This window comes from Pan troglodytes, chromosome 16 (assembly GCF_028858775.2).
Source record: "Pan troglodytes isolate AG18354 chromosome 16, NHGRI_mPanTro3-v2.0_pri, whole genome shotgun sequence".
Taxonomy (NCBI): Eukaryota; Metazoa; Chordata; class Mammalia; order Primates; family Hominidae; genus Pan; species Pan troglodytes.
The window spans coordinates 9,662,471-9,680,733 of record NC_072414.2 but is presented as its reverse complement, the minus strand read 5'-3'; the positions used below and the strand labels follow the sequence as shown (position 1 = coordinate 9,680,733).

Genomic DNA, 18,263 nt, shown 5'->3' with positions numbered 1-18,263 from the left:
CTCTGCCTCGAGCTCACAGTCATGTCCCTGTTACCAGAGAGTAGGGCCTTACAAGAAGTGTCAAGGTTGAGAGAAAGTGTGGGATGACATCTAGGCAACAAGACCACAGACAGGGCACCTGACCCCGCCCACGCTGACAGCAGCTCTCCTGGGCTCCCTGGCCAAAGGACTGCAGGGAGGGGAGTAAACACCCAGCCAGGGCCCGACACCTCTCCACTGGCAGCAGCAGCGTAGTGAGTTAAGGGGCCACCTCCCTAGAGGTCCTGAGAGCAGCACAAATGCTACCGTGGGAGGGTCCCCAGGGTGCATGCTGCCCTAGGCACCACCCCAACAAAGCCGTCCTGGAATCCATGCAGAATGTCTCCACGGACGAAAAAGGCAAGATACTCAAACAGACACTGGTACCCCCATGTTCACAGCAGCACTGTTTACAACAGCCAAAAGGTGGAAGCGCTCAAGGGTCCCTTAACAGATGAATGGATAAACACGATGTGGTGGTGGGTTCATGCAATGGAATGGTGTCCGCCTCAGAAAGGAGGCTCTGGCACACGCTCCAACACAGATGAGCCTTGAGGACACGATGCTGAGTGAAATAAGCCGGTCACTAAAGGACAAGTACTGTGTGATTCCGCTCACATGAGACACCCAGGGCAGTCCACTTCGTAGAGGCTGAATGCAGAAAGGTTGTTGCCAGGGGCTGGGCATGGGGGAAGGGGGAGTTAGTGTTTCACGGGCACAAAGTTTCCGTTTGGGAGGATAAAAAGTGTTGGAGAGGAGGGCGGCGGTGATGCTCACAACAATGTGAAGGTATTGAGTTCCACGGAACTGCACACTTAAAAGGGTTAAGTGGCTAATTTTATGTTATGTGTATTTCACCATAATAAAACAATTTTTTAAAAGTAAAGCACAAGATAGAACACGCTTAAGGTTATAAGGCTGTGTGTGCCAGTGGAGCACAGCTCAGCTGCTCAGTGTGACAGTGACAAGCCCCAAGTTAGCACGTGGTCCACTTCCAGGAAGTGGAGGAGTCAGAGCGCCCACACCTCATGCCTCAACCTTCAGAACTGACATGCTCAGCACAGAAGGGCCACCCCTGGGCATGAGGGTAGACCGTGGTGGTGGTCCCAGACTGCTGGGCGTTCTTCAAGCCTTCCTAAACATCCCTGGATAAAAGAGACAGCATGAGAATCAGCTAGCCTGACATGTGCCGGACACGTGCCTGACACGTGCAATGTTCCTTCAGTGATCTAAAATGACATCACAACATAAAGCTCCTGGAAGATGTTCTGGGTAGTGGTGCCTCAAGTGATGCCCACACACAAAAACATACACCATCACAGGAGTGCAGAAAAACACTACCACCTTTGTTTGTAATTGTGGTTCATTTTATTTTCATTTATATTTTGTATGTTTCAATAGATGTAAGATATTTATGCATTACATGCCTGTAATTTATAAATAAATACACACACCCCCACTTTGGGTGCACATGCCCACTTTTTACTGATAGAGGTGTGAGATCAAAAACATCTGAAGACTGCGGCTGTAATGAACCAGCTACACTAAAAAGGATCAATAACATATACATTTTTCTAAAAAGCATCCATAGAGCATCTTTGTCAGCTATCCTTGTTAAATTCTGGGTATTGGCTTTTATCAGGATAACTATCTGGTGTTAGACACTTTCTCAAAAGCCAGAAATATTTAAACAACTTGATCTCATCCACACACATCAAAGATCAAAGGGACACAGGAGGCTCTGACTGAGCAGCACGCGCAGGCACTCAGCCAGTGGCCCTGAGTAACATCTCTTGGGACCCCAGAGCCCCAGGGCCACCTGTTCTGCTCCCAAGCTCTGCCCCTTTTGGACTGAAACCTCCCTCTCTGGGCTCCCATTTCCTCACAGGAGCAATGAAGAATTTATAAGCTCTTCACAGAGCTAGCTAAGAATGGTACCATACAAATTCATAAAAATTCAGGCAAGTATATGGTGCTAGAGAAATACGTGAAGTTTTATCACTAAGTATTTGAACAACAATTTTAAAAAGCACCTTTTTTCCACCGTATCATGATCTTTGGGGGTCACGGGGTCTTCATGATCCCACTAAGCAATTTGGAGCTATTCCAAATATTCCTAGCTAATTCAAACAGCTACAGCCTTTTTTTTTTTGTTTTTTTGTTTTTTTTTTTTTTGAGATAGAGTCTCACTCTGTCACCTGGGCTGGAGTGCAGTAGTGCAATCATAATCACGTCTCACAGCACTCTTAACCTTCTGTGCTCAAGCAATCTCAGCCCCCCAAGCAGCTGGGACTACAGGCATGCACCACCATGCCCAGCTGATTTTTCGTATTTTTTGTAGGGATGAGGTTTCGCCATGTTTTCCAGGCTGGTATCCAACTCCTGAGCTCAAGCAATCCACCCACCTTGGCCTCCCAAAGTGCTGGGATTACAGATGTGAGCCACCACACCTGGCCTACAGCCATTTTTTAACGGAAATCATCTTAATCAATATTAACACACAAAAAGCTGTAGTTAAGAAGGTGGTTTCTGCCAGGCATGGCAGATAGAGCCTGTATTTCCAGCTACTTGGGAGGCTGAGGCAGGACTGTGTGAGGCCCAGAAGTTCAAGACCAGCCTGGCAACACAGCAAGACCTGGCCTCTAAAAAGTGTTTTTTTTTTTTTAATCATCTGTAAAATGAGGATGCAAAACAAACAAAAAAATAAACATGGTATCTGTTTGTTAAACTCTGCAATGAACACATGTATTAGCTTCCCGCTGCGGCAACAAATTATGACAACTTGGTGGCTTGAAGTAACACAAATTTGGGGAGTTTTATTTTATTTATTTCGTTTTATAGAGATGGGGTCTTGCCCAGGCTGGAGTGCAGTAGCATAATCACAGCTCAGTGCAGCCCCAGTCTCCTGGTCTCAAGTGATCCTCCTGCCTCAGCCTCCTGAGGACCTGGGACTACAGGCTTGTGCCACTGCACCGGCTAAACAAATCTGTCATTTCACAGTTCTGGAGGTCAATCTGACATGGGTCTTACTGGGTCAAAACGATGGTTTCGGCAGGGCGGCGGGAGAGAATGTTTCCTTGCCTTTTCCAGCTCCTAGAGGCCGCCCATACTCCTTGACTCTAGGTCCTCCACTTTCAAAGCCAACAATGGCAAATTAAGTAGTATTCATATCGGATCTCTCTGCCCGCTCTTCTTCCACTTTTACAGACTTGTGATTACACTGGGCCCACAATTCACTCCAGAATAATCTCCCCATCTTTTTCCACGAGAAAGGGGAATTAGAATCGGCTGCAGTTAAGGTGGCACCATCAGCTGATTAGCCACCTTAACTGCAGCCAACTTTCATTCCCCTTTCTCATGGGACCTAAGGGAGGGCAGTAGCTCCAGGGATGTTTTACAATTTAAGTTCTATTATTATTCAAGCACTATGGGGCTGACAGGTCAGGAGAGGACTGCCATTGAAAAGAGGATTTGTTACTCAGAGTCCTCCAGAGAAGGAGCTCGCCACACCTACCGCTGTGGGAGGGGGAACATAGGGGAGACCAGCGTCCTAGGAGGCAGAGACCTTGGTGAGAGGAGGGAGAGTCTTTTCTGTGCCTTCCATGGGAAAGAACAGGAGAGGCGGGGTAAGCAGGTTTAGAATCCATTAGTTTGAATAACCTCGGTGGACCCTGGGACAAAGGGCTGTCCCTAGCTGCTTGGTGGCTGGACCTGGGGTGACGAGAGCAGGTGCACAGTGGATGAAACACAGAGGGGGCCGAGGGTGTGGACGTTGGATTGGGTGGCTTGCACACGTAAGGCATGCTGCAGCAATGCTGTTTGCTATCTCTAGGAATTATCTAGCCCTGGGAGGGCCTGTCCCTCCGGAGGCAGCAAGGCTCCAGATGTCAAAGCACCAGACAAGAGAAAATAAAAAGACATCCTTAGTACAGGAATGAATAAGCAGGAACTGAGTTTAGATGTCACTGCATGCAGTAGTTGGGAACAGAGCCAAGAATTACAGACACCACCCTCCCTCCTTCTACGCCTTCTCCAAGTCCCAAGGGTGCATTATGAAGGAATTCCCATTAAGTCTGGCCAGACGCTTTACAGAGGAATTAACACAGGATAGGAAACTGAAAGGAGAAAAAGAGAAAAGACCAGAAACGGAGGAATTTAACCGTGATCAAGGAGGAGCACGGCGCAGCTGCAGGACTGAGCTCAACTCTGGCTCTCACCTCCATGCCAGAGAGAACCTGAGGGTCTCTGTCAGCATGGCCTCCTGGCCCCCAGACATGCTCCCCATGGATGTGAAAGACCACAGGCAGCAGCCAGATTTCTATGGAATGAATCAAACTTTCCATCCTGCTTAAAAGCAATGATTTTCTTTCCAAAAAAAAAATAAATGTGTACATGGAAAATATTACAATGCAAGTCGCAATGAGAGTTAAAAAAGACACACACATCTGATTTGACTAAAGTCTGTCCTGGCAACACGAATAAATAAAATAATGACAACGACACGATGGCACTATGAAATGCCATTACCTAGGTTTCTACCAATTAATTATGAGGGACAAGACATACATAACTAAATATAATTAAATCACGCAGGTCGATAAGATTACCCTTTTTGAGAAAATAATTACATGCCACGTATATTTTGAAACTGTTCAGTGGAGGTGAACAATTGTAGCCCATTATGTGTATGAGACATTCTGGAAAACATCGCTTTGACTTATGTTCAAAAACGGTTGGCTTGTTCAGAGAGAGAGAGTCAGTGGGGAGCACCCAGCAGGAACAGGGGCCTCCCCAGCTCGCTCTCTCCCTGCCTCGTCTTTCCTCTCACAATGCTCTCGGTTTTCTGAGTCAACCATGCTCCTGGGCCAAGGTGCAGCACTGGAGATGACCGAGACAGGCAGCGTGGATGCGTTTTGTAAGGGAAACAAAACTGATTTCCAACTTGGCAAAAAGCAAAAGGAGAGGCCCCGGCTGTGTCTGGTACCGCCTCAGCCGAGCGCTGAAGGGAAAGGCCCAGAAAAAGGGATGTGGCCACACCCTGGGGGCCAGCCCACAGGCGAGGCGAGTCCCCAGGCGCCATTCTACGCGGCCAGTTTTGGAGAACTGGAACTGTAGAGCGTCCGGCGGCAGCGGACCCAGCGCTGCTCCTTCCTCCCTCCCTCCCTCCCCAGCCCCGGTGACTCACTCCGCGGCCCGGGCAGGGCGAGACCACGCCCACCGCCCCCCAAGACCTGGCCGCGCTCACCTCCCCTCCTGCACAGAGCACCTAAGGGCCCCAAGATCACATCTGAACAAAGGATGGAACTTGGAACTTACATTTACCTTTCCTGCCCCTGACTTTTTAAACTGTTATTAGAAGTATACAAAAACAAAAGGCAGGACATAAAAGTAGTGAAATGTTTTAAACTCTACAAATGACTCAGTTCAAATGTGCGGTGACAGCCTGGGTTTCCTGCCATTTCGTTAACCCCTCGTGTACTGGATTCTTTTAGAAGCAGTAGTTTCCATGCCAGACATCACTTTTTGGGGGAAGCAAAGCAAACAGAGGCTGGGGAGGGGTGAGTGGGGATCTCGGGGACTCCGCCGAACTTGGGGAGGGAGCCTTGTCAAGTCTGGCCTGGCCCACACTGAGGTCCGTTCGCACCCCAGGACCTTTCTAGAAAAGTCCTAGATTACTATACAACAGGCAGATCTGATGCTGAAACAGAAATAAGGCAGGTCTCTGAGCGGATCTAAAGTTCCCTACTATGCAAGAGCTCACAGGCCTCCAAAGCACCTACTAAGCACCTTTCTGAGAAGACTTGCATGGAGGGCTCTGTTCCAAGGCTCTCCATTCGTGGCCTAGGTTGAGTTTCCTTTTGAAAACCAAGACTTACTTTAGGTTTTTTTTTTTTTTTTATTGTTATAACTGTTGATAAGCAAAAATCAATCAAAGACATCGTTAAATGGGCCAATGAATTTACTTCATTTTATGTTTTCAAAACAAACCTTCCCCCTAAAAGGTTATTACCAAATCCAATTTCATTTACAATATACGCCACATTGCCATTTAAACAAAGAATGCTTTAATGTTACCATTTCCCCAGAATGCTTCTTCTAGTGAGGTACATTTTTCAGAAGACATTTGAGCCAACAGAGGGTATCTCTGGATCCTTGGTGGTCCTCAAAATTCTCAGTGGGGATCGGATCTATTCCCAATATTTCAAAATTCTTTCCAAAAGCTGTCCATTTCCTCATGGTACAAGTATACAGCTAAATGACACCTAAAATTCTTTGGGCTTGGAGGCACAATTCAGTGTCTTAACAATGTGGACAGGCCAGGTGCGGTCCCAGTATTTTGGGAGGCTGAGGTGGGATGATTGCTTGAGGCCAGGAGTTCGAGACCAGCATGGGCGACACTGCAAGACCTCATCTCTAAAAATAAAACTGTTTTAGAAATTTTAAAAAACTGAGGAAGTTCATTTTGATCAAAAGATCTTAATAGCAATAATGATAGCAGTTGTAACAGGAATACTAATGAGTTGCAACTAAACTTTTCAAATTCTTACCTGCCTGCCTGCCTGGCACTGTAGCCCACCCTCTCTGCATTATTTCACGTATTCCTCACAGCACACCAGAAGCTGCTATCTTCTCTCTTCCCCTCCCTCCAATTTAATGCCATCCTCCCTCCTATTGAATGCCACCCTCATTCCAAAGTAATGTTATACTCCCTCCTATTGAATGCCATCTTCCCTCCAATTTAAATAAGAACACTGGGATGAAGAGAAATGCATTCTGCCTAGCATCTAACTGCTGGCAAGGGTCTGACCTCATTGAGGGTGTTGGGGCTCAGGCACCAATACCGCAAAATATGGCACTTTGATGCGCTGAACTGAAGAACCCTCAGCGTCTCTCTAACCGCCCCCCACCCTCACCTCTCAATCCTCTGTCTCACCCAAAGCCCAAGATGAACTCCTCCGAAGTTCCCTTCTCTCCCTAAAATCCAGACACTCCAAAGAGGAAAACAGGTTTTTATTAACTGAATTCATATTGTGGGAAGAAAAACTGAAGTCTGTCAACACAGCTGGACAGGCTTTTGTCACAAACCACTGTCTGTTCTGCAGGCCTGAAAGACTGTGGCCCAGACTATGGTGTGTTCTTCAAGCACAGTGAATTCCCCTAAAACTCATTTACTACCCCCGTACAATCATCCCCACTTCCCATCTCCCTTTCCCCTGAGAAGGAGGGTATATAACCCTGCGTACTCCACTGAGATTGGGCAATCATTCTCCTACAGTTCTTCTGTGCTATGCATGTTAATAAATGTGCTTGCCTTTTCTCCTGTTAATCTGCCCTTTGTCAGTTGATTTCCAGCAAACTTTCAGAGGGCAAAGGAGAAGTTTTCCTCCAGCCCCTACAAGGGCGTTTTAATTGTCTCTAACTTAAAATGAGGACAAAAATTCTTAATTGCCTAATAAAAATAGTTTGGTAGGCAAAATGTTCCAAAATACAGTATCCCCAGTGGAAAAATAACCACAAGGTATGTGCAGGGTAATTCATACAAACTGCACTCCGGGAAAATGCAAAACAAGTAAACATAGAAAGTCAGGCTAAGAGTCTTCTAAAAAAGCAGACATCAAAATAGCTCTTCATGCTTCCTGTAAGTTCTGTCAGTGTGCTAAATATGGCAAGGTGAGTCTTGTACAAATGTGCACAGTGGGCTCCCCTGCTGCAGGAGTTCAACAAGAAGCTGAAGCACCATGTTGTGACCAGCAGGAGTCTAACAGTCACCCAGCCCCTTCTCAACCTTCCCAAAACGTGGGGAAGCCCTGTCTTTAAAAGGTTCTTCCAAACATGCTTCTCAGTGAAGGCCTGACTGGCCTTTGGGAAAGGGTAGTCAATGGGGCAGGACCTTCCTGGGCAGGTGGGGCCATCACATGTCAACCAGCAACCCCGGTTGTGAGTACCAGTGCCAGGGACACTGCCAGTCACTGTGATTGTTAAATGTCTACCAACACGTCGGGAAGGAAGTACTCCCCCCCAGATGAGACCCCTGACCCCTTACTTGCAGGAAGGATGGAACCTGAGAATTGACAATCACCACAATGAATGACCATTAAATGAGCACCATGCAGGCCATGGCATAGCACCCGGGAACAGGCAGGTGGGGCTTCAAAGGCCACTGAAAGGTACAGAAGAACTGCATTAAAAGTGGCAAGACCTGGTGGAATCCAAAAGAATCAGCACAAAACAACCAAAAACAAGACCACTTGTGGTTCCAGTGAGCTATGATTGCACCAGTGCGCTCCGGCCTGGGCAACAGAGTTAGACCCTGTCTCAGAAAAAAAAAGAAAAAAAAAAAAAGACTCAGGAGACAACTTGATTGGTTCCTACTGACCAAAGAAATCAATTACAGTAATAACTGCAGTGAACTAAAACCAATAAATTATATTTAAATCCACAAATTCATAATAATATATTTTTTAGAAAAGTTATATAGCCCTCAGGAGAAGTGGTTGGTTCTAGAGCTGGGCCAGCCAAAATAGATGAGCCTGGAACAGCCCATGTAGTCAGAGAGTAAGGGAGAGTTCAGAAAGAAGAAGGCCTGGGGCCTGTGAAGGACAGGACAGCCAGCTTGAAAGAGCTCCCAAAAGCCACAGCCTGGAACAGTGTGAGCAAAAGGATCAATTACATTAATATCCACTGATCATCCCCAGAATAAAACAAATTTCCAGTAGACTACAATGACATCAGTCATGGAGTATACAAATTAATGAGAAAGAAAAACAGCTGTTCTAAGAATTCTAGTTCATCAATAGAGAAGGAATGGGGGAAAGAAAATCCCTATTAGACCACACTACAATAATTACTACAGACTTCATGGAAATAGAAAGGATTACAAGTGCATACCATCAGCAACTCTATGACAACAAATTATGTGACTCAAAGAAATGGACAACTTCCTAGAAAGATACAACTATCACAACTGACTTGAGAAGAAATAGTAAATCTGAACGGAGTCATAACAAGTAAATGGGTTGCAATAGTAATCTTTAAAACTCCGCACAAAGAAAAGCCCAGGCTCAGACTGAAGTTATCTTCCATGTTGAATTCTTCCAAGGATTTAATGAAGAATTAATACCGAATCTTCACAAAATCTTCCAAAAAAGAAAACAGGCCGGGCGCAGTGGCTCACACTTGTAATCCCAGCACTTTGGGAGGCCAGCACTATGGAAGTCAGGAGTTCAAGGCCAGCCTCATCAACATGGTGAAACCCGGTCTCTACTAGAAAAATACAAAAATTAGCCAGGCATTGTGATGCCTGCCTGTAATCCCAGCTATTCGGAGGCTGAGGCAGGAGAATCGCTTGAACCTGGGAGGCGGAGGTTGCAGTGAGCTGAGATCACCCCATTGCACTCCAGCCTGGGCAACAAGAGTGAAACTCCGTCTCACAAAAAAAAAAAAAAAGAAAAAAAGAAAATAGTGGAAACATGGAAACACTCCCCAACTCATTCTATGAGACCAGTATAGTACTTTTCTGATATCAAAACCAGACAAAGACACACATACGGTCCCCAATCCCAAATATCGCATATGAATTCAAATGCAAAATTCTCCAACACATTCTAGTCAATGGAATCCAGCAAAATATAACAACAGATTGTACACCATGGCCAAGTAAGTTTTATCCCAGGAATGCAAGACTGGTTTAACATTTGAAAATCAATTAATGAGTATATGTCATATTAATTGAACTACATATAAAAGCCACATGATCATTCCAACAGACGTAGAAAAAGCCTTTGACAAAATCCACAATTCTTTCTTGATGCAAAAACACTCAACAAAGTAGGAACAAAAGGGAAATTCCTCAACCTGATAAAGAGCATCTATAAAACCCCACAGCTTGAAATCTTATTGGTTAAAACACACACACACACACACACACACGCATGCAAACAGCTAGCATCATACTTAATGGCAAAAAAGAATGCGTTCCCCCTAAGATCAGGAGCAAGAGAAGGACATCCATTTTTGCCATTTCTATTCAACATTATACTGGAGCTTCTAGCCAGGGCAATCAGGCAAGAAAAAGAAATGTAAGGTATCAGGTTGAAAGGGAATAAGTAAAACTATCTCTGCTTACTGATGAATGGTTCTATATGGAAAAGACTAAGGAAGCCACAAAACAATTATTAGATATAATAAATGAGTCAGCCAGGTGGCAGGACACAAGATCAACATGTAAACATACTGACCAAAACTTATTAATGCATTAATGGAAAACTGTTTAGATCTAAATAAAGAATGTGACTTAGTGAATAGCTTTGTACTAATGTTATTTTCTTGGTTTTTGAAAATTATAGTGCAGTTAAATGTTAAAATTAAAAGAAGGTGGGTAAGGGGTATGCATCTGTACTATTTTTGCAACTTCTCTGTTAAGTCTAAAATGATTTCAAAGTAAAAAGCTTAAGAATTTTAGAAAGCTAACTGGTTACTGATATGGGTTGGCTCTCTGTCCCCACCCAAATCTCACCTTGAATTGTAATAATCCCCACGTGTCAAGGGCAGGACCAGGTTGAGGTAACTGAATCATGGAGGCGGTTTCCTCCATGCTGTTCTCATGATAATGAGTGAGTCTCACGAGATCTGATGGTTTTACAAGCGTCTGGCATTTCCCCTGCTTGCACTCATTCTCTCTCCTGCTACCTTGTAAAGAGGTGCCTTCTGTCATTATTGTAAGTTTCCTGAGGCCTCCCCAGCCATGCAGAACTGTGAGTCAATTAAACCTGTTTTCTTTATAAATTACCCAGTCTCGGGTATTTCTTCATAGCAGCCTGAGAATGGACTAATAGAGTTAGCGTTAGATGTTAGTGATCCAATATCAAGCACTTATTTCTCTTTTACTATATAGGCTGGACCACTGGGAAACCAGGGAGTAGATGAGGGGAAGTGTCTCTTTATAAAAGTATTGCCTATAATAAATTAGGACACCACCATTTGGCAACCTCTAACAAATCAATGGATATAGGCAATGATCATCAATGGCTGTCAACATCACAAAAAGACAAGTGAGCACACGTGTCTCCTAATGGAAGTGCAGAACACCACCTAGGAATGTGGAGACCAAAACAACAACAACAACAACAACAAAAATGCAAACCTGAGCCTGATGAAACACTGAGGAAGTGTGCAGACCCTCCTACCAATTCACAGGAATTACAATAGAAAAAAAAATGTTACCTGAAACCACACAGAAGCAATCAGCAGTATTCAGAGGCCCTGGAAAACCCCATAGGACAAATAACCCAATTTCTTCAAAATAAGTTGCAAGGGAAAAAAAGAAAGAGAATAGAGTTTTCTGGGGGAAAATCTATAGACTAAAAGTGACTTAAAAGATTTATCAGCCACCTGCTGAGTAGGCCTTATGTATAGCGAATTCAAACATACATATTGAAATGTACACATCCCATTTATGAGATAAGTGGAAATCTGAACACAGACTGGGTATTTAACAGTATTAGGAAATTAGGCTGGGCACACTGGCTCAGGCTTGTCATCCCAGCACTTTGGGAGGTCAAGGAAGGAAGACAGCTGGAGCCCAGGAGTTGGAGACCAGCCTGGGCAACATAGTGAGACCTTATCTCTATGAAATTTTTAAGAAAAATTAGCCAGGTGTGGTGGCGTGCACCCGTGGTCCCAGCTACTCAGGAGGCTGAGGCAGGAGGATCACTTGAGGCCAAGAGATGGAAGCTGCAGTGAACCGTGATCATGCCACTGTACTCCAGCCTAGGCAACAGAGCAAGACTCGGTCTTAAAAAATAATAATTTTTTTTAGGTATGATAATGGTATTTATAGTTTAGTTTTAAGAAGAGTCATGCTTTTCTAAAGACAAATACTGACACATTTACAGGTGAAACATCATGATGTCTGGAATTTGCATCAGAATGACAGAGGAGAAGGGAGTAGGTGGGAATACAGATAAAATAATGTTAGCCATGAGTTGCTAATTGTTGAAACTGGACAATGGTACATGGCAGTTCGTTACATGTGCACATTTCTATGTATGTGAAATTTTCTAGAATAATTGTTTTAAAGAGGCCTGTTGTTCTTGGGGTGGGAATAGCAAGTAAGGTAATAACTGTGAACACGGGGTCAGAGCAGGGTAGATCTGGGCTCAAATCACGGTACTGCCATCTCCTAACAGTGTGACCTTAGGCAAGCTATTGAGTCTTGAAGCCTCAGTTTCCTCATCTGTGGAATGGGGATGTGGAAATGATATGATCGTTGGGAGGATAAAATGGAATTGTGCATATAGAACATTTGGCTCATATTAACAAGTAAAAAAAGAACTGCCTCATGAACAAGACTGCCTTTGGATGACAACCAAGGTTTTAGAAAAAGAAACGTTCTTTTTCCACTGCAACTTGACCTCATGAGCCCAGTAATATATGACAGGTAACAGGTACCGAAAAATTATTTCCAACAAACATGTGAATGGCAATGTGGAAATAATATTCCGCAAGCGTCCAGTGCCCTAACCTACCTACAGGGATGTCAACCCTGCTTAAGAAGAACTGGCGTGGTCCCTGCGCATTCTTAACTCCTGGGTCTTGTCCTGGTGTCTCTGCTTTTGCAAACCTTTTACCCAAATGACAGAGATGCTGTGCTTCCCAGGGGAAAGATGGGTTGACTGCTGGCCTCTTGTTGCATTAAGAGGGAGGGATGGAGGGAATATGCCACGAAAGAGCCAAGGGTGCCACAGAGGAAGAGATGAGGCTCACCTGGAAGGGAAGGGAAAGAAGCACGGAGAAGGAGTAGGAGAGGGGAGACAAGAGAAACAAAAGCCCTGGCAGAAAAGAAAACAAAAGGAGGACTTTGTTGAGTGAGAATCTCACCTTCTCATCTGCTCAGCTCTTCCAAAACAACAAAGCATGAAGGGCAGGGGACACGGGTTGGATAAATAACCCTGGTGGGCTGGGAAAATGGAGTGAAAATCAAAGTGAGGGGAAGAGACCAAAAGTAGGGCAATTCCAAAATAAGCAGAGAGCACCTCCTGACTACCTGTTTCCCAAAAGATGACGGAAAGACACTGAGATGCTGCCCTCAGACCCAAGCACAGAGCCCAGAAGATTCAGGGAAAAGTCGCCTCCGGTTATTTCCTGCAGAAATACTGCTGGTTACATCATCCTGGAGACAGACACTGAAAGGTGTCAATAAGATTATATTCGAGTCATCACAAAGTACATAGAAGCAAAAGGGAGAAAAAAAAAAGATAACAATAGCCTAGGCAGGCTTTGGGGAACAGATGAAATCACTGGCCCAGGTCCTCCTCCAGCAGCACCCTTGCAAGCCACACTCCATTTCTGGGAGCAGGGCTCCAGGTCTGCTGATTTAAGGTTTCCCCCCTCACCCCTGCTGGGGAAGAGGTGGATGAGAAAGCTTTCTGCAAGGCACAAAGTCTTCCTCTGATAGGAGATCTCTGCTTCCTGCCTGCAGAACCGCCCGCCACTCTCCCAGCCTGGGCTGAGTCCCTTTGCCCTTCTCTTCCCCTCTCCTCCTCCAGCCCTGCCCAGCAGGACCCCTGAGGTTGCTCTGCTGCCCCCTCAGCTCTCGGCCCCGAGGGATGCCCACCCTGTTCCAGCTGGACACTCAGTGTTGGAGACCGATGTCAGCTAAAGGGAAGTCCAAGCCTCAAATGAAAGCCGGAGGCCACATCCCCCTCGACTCTTACCAGGGCTCACTGAGTGGCAGGGTCTCAAGCGCAGGCAGCCCCTTTCTTCCCACCCGGGGCTGTGGGAAGATGGCTTCTCTGAACAGCCTTAGCCAGCACCGAGGTCCATATGACCAGAGGGGCTTCCCACACCCTCCCATCACAGTGGACCACAGCTTAGTGACGCTGGGTGGGTGGGCCCTTCCCCCCTGCAGGCGCCACAGGCAGGACCTAACCCCCCCAGAATCACCCAGTGCTCCCCCAACCTGCTGAGCGTGGCTCAAGAGGGTTTTCCTAAATAGCGCGTGAAATCCATTAGGAGAAAATGGGTTCAGAAGGAGGAAACAGAGGACTGCTTCTCAAACACCCTGGCCTAGGAAGCTACATTTCTAACAGGCTCCAAGGGGATTCTCACAGAAAGGGGCCCAAGGATGGTGTCACTGAAAAACAGCACATAAATAATAACATAAACGATGACGCACTACAGGCTGCACATCCACATACAAGGGAATGTCCAAGAAGTCACTTCTGGGACAGTGGCAGCAGGTAAGACTTCCAGCTAAAGTCTGCTCATACTCTGCGTGAACAATGTGTTGCACGCTTGGACCGACACTCCTGTGCACAGCAGCTAGAGCAGCAACACTTGGAGGAAGCGCCACACAAAACAGACCTAGACAGTTCACAGTCGTGCGTCTGATCTTCTCTGCAGTCAACCAAACGCACTGCACAGACCTTGGCCTGACACAGAAGTCATTTCCTTGGCTGCTCTGTGCTGTCTGGGTGCCAGGTCCCGAGAGACAAGGCTTCATGTCGATGCTTCACCCCAGTGTACCCTAGAACCTGTTCTCAACCTCTGTGCCATGACCCTGTCCACCCCCCGCCCCCGATCTCTCACTGCAGCACCCACTCTCTGCCCCACCTTGCTTGGCACCATTTTCCTGATCCTCACACCACCGTCCCAGACTCTTGTCCTGCACTGGGAGGCCTCGCCAGACATGGAGCCTGCATCCCGGGGCTGGGAGCCCCACCCAGGACTTCACCTGGTAGACATGCCCTATGGTGCCATCTGTCCCTACAGTAAACTCTGGGTGAAACCAGCCTCCTCCTCCTTCTATTCCCAGGGCCTGGCACCACCTCTTCCAGCCTTTCTGGGACTGGAAGAATTTGACCTGCCTTCCCAGGGAACAATAAACAGAAGTAGGGCATTGCGCCCACTGTCCTCAAGGCAGCTGGGAAGTGAATGAAAAATGCTGACAGTTCCTTCAGTAAGGAAGAAGACAGAGTCTGAGGGAGAGTTAAGATGCCTGGAGTCAAGGGCAGAGTGGAAGGGGAGGGGAACGTAGATGGGTGTAGTCCAAATGGAAGCTAAAGTTTCAAAGTCCCATGAAGCCTTACAAGGTCATAGAGACAAGAGAATAGCTTTTAGATCCCAACCTCAGTTTCCTCATCTGCAAGATGGGTGTGATAGTTACTATAAGGATCAAATGACATAATGGATTCAAAGCACTTTGCCAACTGAAAATAAACTGTATTTCTCCTGAGGCATAAGTATTTCTAAAAAGGAGGCTACAGGAGTTACGGGCTCAGTAATAACAGGAAGTGGTATCTGTGCAAAGGCTTAAAACTGTTGAGCCCCACCAGGGCTATGTGGTGGAGGCCTCGCTCAGGGGACACGGAGGGCATTTGTGTAAGGGGTGCCGCTCTTGTCCCTGCTCAGGCTTCTGGTGAACAGGGGCCAGGAAATCCCACAGCCTGGTCTAATGACAGTCACGCTTGCTGACTGGCCAAAGGGCAAGGCTTGGGAGCAGGCAGAGTGGTGTTTCTGAAAGTGTGGGCCATCATATAAGAGTTACCTGCATGCTAATCTAATACATTCCTGGGCTCAATCCCAGGCCTGCTGAGTGAGACACTTTGGAAAACTGTTATTTTAACAAGCGCCTTCAGTGATTCTTACAAAAGTTTCAGAAGCACTAGCAAAGAAATATTCAAAAAGCTGTGCGGTCGGGAAGACCTGGGTCAAATCGCAGTACCACGACCTTGCTGCTGTGTGACACTGGGCAGGTTTACTTAACCTCTCTGAACCCGTTTACTCTGTTTACAAAAATATGGAGCATAACCACTGCAGTGTTGCTGGGAGGGTGAAAGGTACTCAACTACAGAGGCACGCATCCATGGCTTCATCCAAGCTATGAGTGCCTGTGTCTAAGGCATTCATGAATGCCTACGTCTAAGAGGCAGGAGCCACTCCGACCCTCCTCTTTTAGGGGAACAATCTGCCACTAAGAGAGCATAGGGCTTCCTAGAGTCTCCCCATGCATAATGGAAGCCAGATACCGCTAATGTTCTATTCAGAAGCGCATCTCAGTCCCTGTTCCGGGGTCAAGCAAGGTGAGGCAGGAGGTAACGATGGGCTGAGCTTTGGAGGAAAGCTAAGACGACCCACCTTTCTCAGGGACAGGGCCTTGAGGTGGTCCAGGCTGCTGGACACAGCTCCAAGATGGATCTACCAAGGGGCTCCCTTGGGGTGGAGAGCATAAAGGATGAAAAGGCCGCAGGCCTCTGGACAGGTCCGCCCGAGACTCTAAAACTCAGGGAGGGAAAAAGAGCAGGAGTGGTCCATCGCAGGGTCACCCCTGGTACTGCCCGTGGCAGGGCTCACAAACACCCCACAGCCTCTTTCCCCCAGGAAGCAGGTTAAGATGAAGAAAATTAGGCAGGCAGCTACCGGGCGGTGCCTGGCTCGCGGCTCATGGCTCACAGTGGAGGATGGACACTGCTGCTATTTCCCCTGCCCTGGTACCTGGGCCGTGCCAGACATATCACCACTTGGCAGCAGTTTCACTTTGCTGCTGTCCTGAGCCGAGCTGTTATCAGACTGAGCTTTACTGTCCTGTGCCGGCTGTTCAGAGACCACTGTGCCTGGCCGAAGACTGAGGCAGGGACTTCAGGCCAGGGGGCCAGGCTGGCTTTTCCTGCCTTTCACTTCAGGTGGGAGCGGCTGTGGATGACGATGTCCAGCGGCCGTCGGTTTCTAGCCTTGGGATCATTCTGGCCCCGACACGAAGTGACAGGGGATCCCCACGCGTCCCCGCATCCAGGGCGCCCCTTTAGCTGCGGCGGGGGCACAGAGAGGCCTTGGCGGCGCTGTGGCTTCGGTCGGCACCGGGTCCCGCGCAGCCAGGCCCTCCACCCTGAGTGGAGCTGCCTTCTAAGCACCCAGCCCCTGCCAATCACTGCGCCCAACACCAAGTTCCCGGGGCGCCCTGCCCTGCGCCACCGCGCGCTCGCTCGCCCGCCCGCCCAACTCACCTGCTGAAGACCAGGCAGCCCAGGTGGTTGATCTTGTGGTCGGAGCGGTGGCGGCTGTAGTCCTCCCACAGGTCCCTGAAGGCCGTGATGGCCAGGATGAAGAGCACCGGCGCCAGCGCCAGGCCGGGCTGGAAGGCGTTCACCGCCGGCACGAAGTTGAGCAGCGCGATGAAGACAAAGTACACGTTGGCCGGGCGGTGGAACTGCTCGAACAGGTTCTTGGGCAGGAAGGACAGCAGCGTGTACTTGGTAGTCTTGAGCCGGTTGTCGGCCAGGTGCTGGGCACACCCGCGCCGCCGTCGCCGCTCGCCCTTGGCCGCGCCAGCCGCAGGGTCCTCGGCGCCCGGGGGCGGCAGCAGGTTGGAGCGCACCGTGCGCGTCCTGCCCTCTCGGCGCCTCCGCCGTCCCGGAGGCCCGGGCTCCTCGGTCCCCGCCGGCTCCCGCTCCATGGCCGCGTGTCGCCGCGCCTGGCTCCTCCGCCGCTCACGCCCGCCCGCGCCGGCCTCTTAGGTTATCATCACTCGCGGCCCGGGCGCGGCGGTGCGAGCTCCCCGCCTGCGGGACGCACGGAGACCGCGGTCAGCGCGCCGCCTGGCCGGCCCAGCGCGCCCAGCCCGCGCCCAGCCCCGTCCACTCCCGTCCAGCCCCGCCGCCCGGCCGCAGTCCCCAGGGCGCAAGCTGGGCGGGTGCCGCACAGAGCCCCCTTGTCCTCGCCGCCCGCCCCCGGCCCGGGTCGTTTCCGCCGCGGTGGCCACGGCCCCGCCCTCGTTCCGCGCCCGGACTGGGCCACGCCGGATAGCGGGAAACAAAAAAAGCCCGAGCTGGAAACTTCAGAGAGGTTTAGTTTCGTTTCCCAGAAGCATCAGTTCGGTCCCAAAACGCTGCAAACGCGCGCTGCCTGCAGTAGGAGAGAGGAAACCGCGAAGCGCGAGAAAAGGCGCCCCCGTCCCCAAGCAGCCCGCGCGCCCTTCCAGGGGCCAGACCTGCTCCATCCTGGACGGCGAAACGACCTCGGGAGACCCCGGTTAGGACCTTACTCCAGGGATCAACTGGAACCAAAATCCAAAGGAGCCGTGGCATCCAGTGCTCCAATTTTTAAGTCTTTTTTACGCAGGACCTCTGCTCCTGGGGAGCCCTGGGAAGGGCGATTCCGCGTTGCCTCTAAGAACTTCTTTCCTACCCCACTTCCCAGCCCCCACCACTTTCAGATTCCGTTCTTGGGCGAACTAGACCGTTTCCTTT

The 18,263-nt window shown here is 48.6% G+C and overlaps 1 protein-coding gene across 2 annotated transcripts in view; it reads right to left on the bottom strand.

Moving 5' to 3' along the window:
* ATP10A (ATPase phospholipid transporting 10A (putative)) overlaps positions 1-17,701 on the bottom strand; it is a 185,270-nt gene extending 167,569 nt beyond the window's left edge. Inside the window, exon 1 of one of the 2 annotated variants that reach the window (XM_510255.9) lies at positions 17,022-17,701. In XM_510255.9, coding sequence (XP_510255.4) covers positions 17,022-17,470 — 449 coding nt within the window. In that variant the 5' untranslated portion in view covers positions 17,471-17,701. The remainder of the gene's footprint in view (positions 1-17,021) is intronic. The other variant, XM_024349066.3, reaches the window with a different exon arrangement.
* Positions 17,702-18,263: the final 562 nt, after the last annotated feature.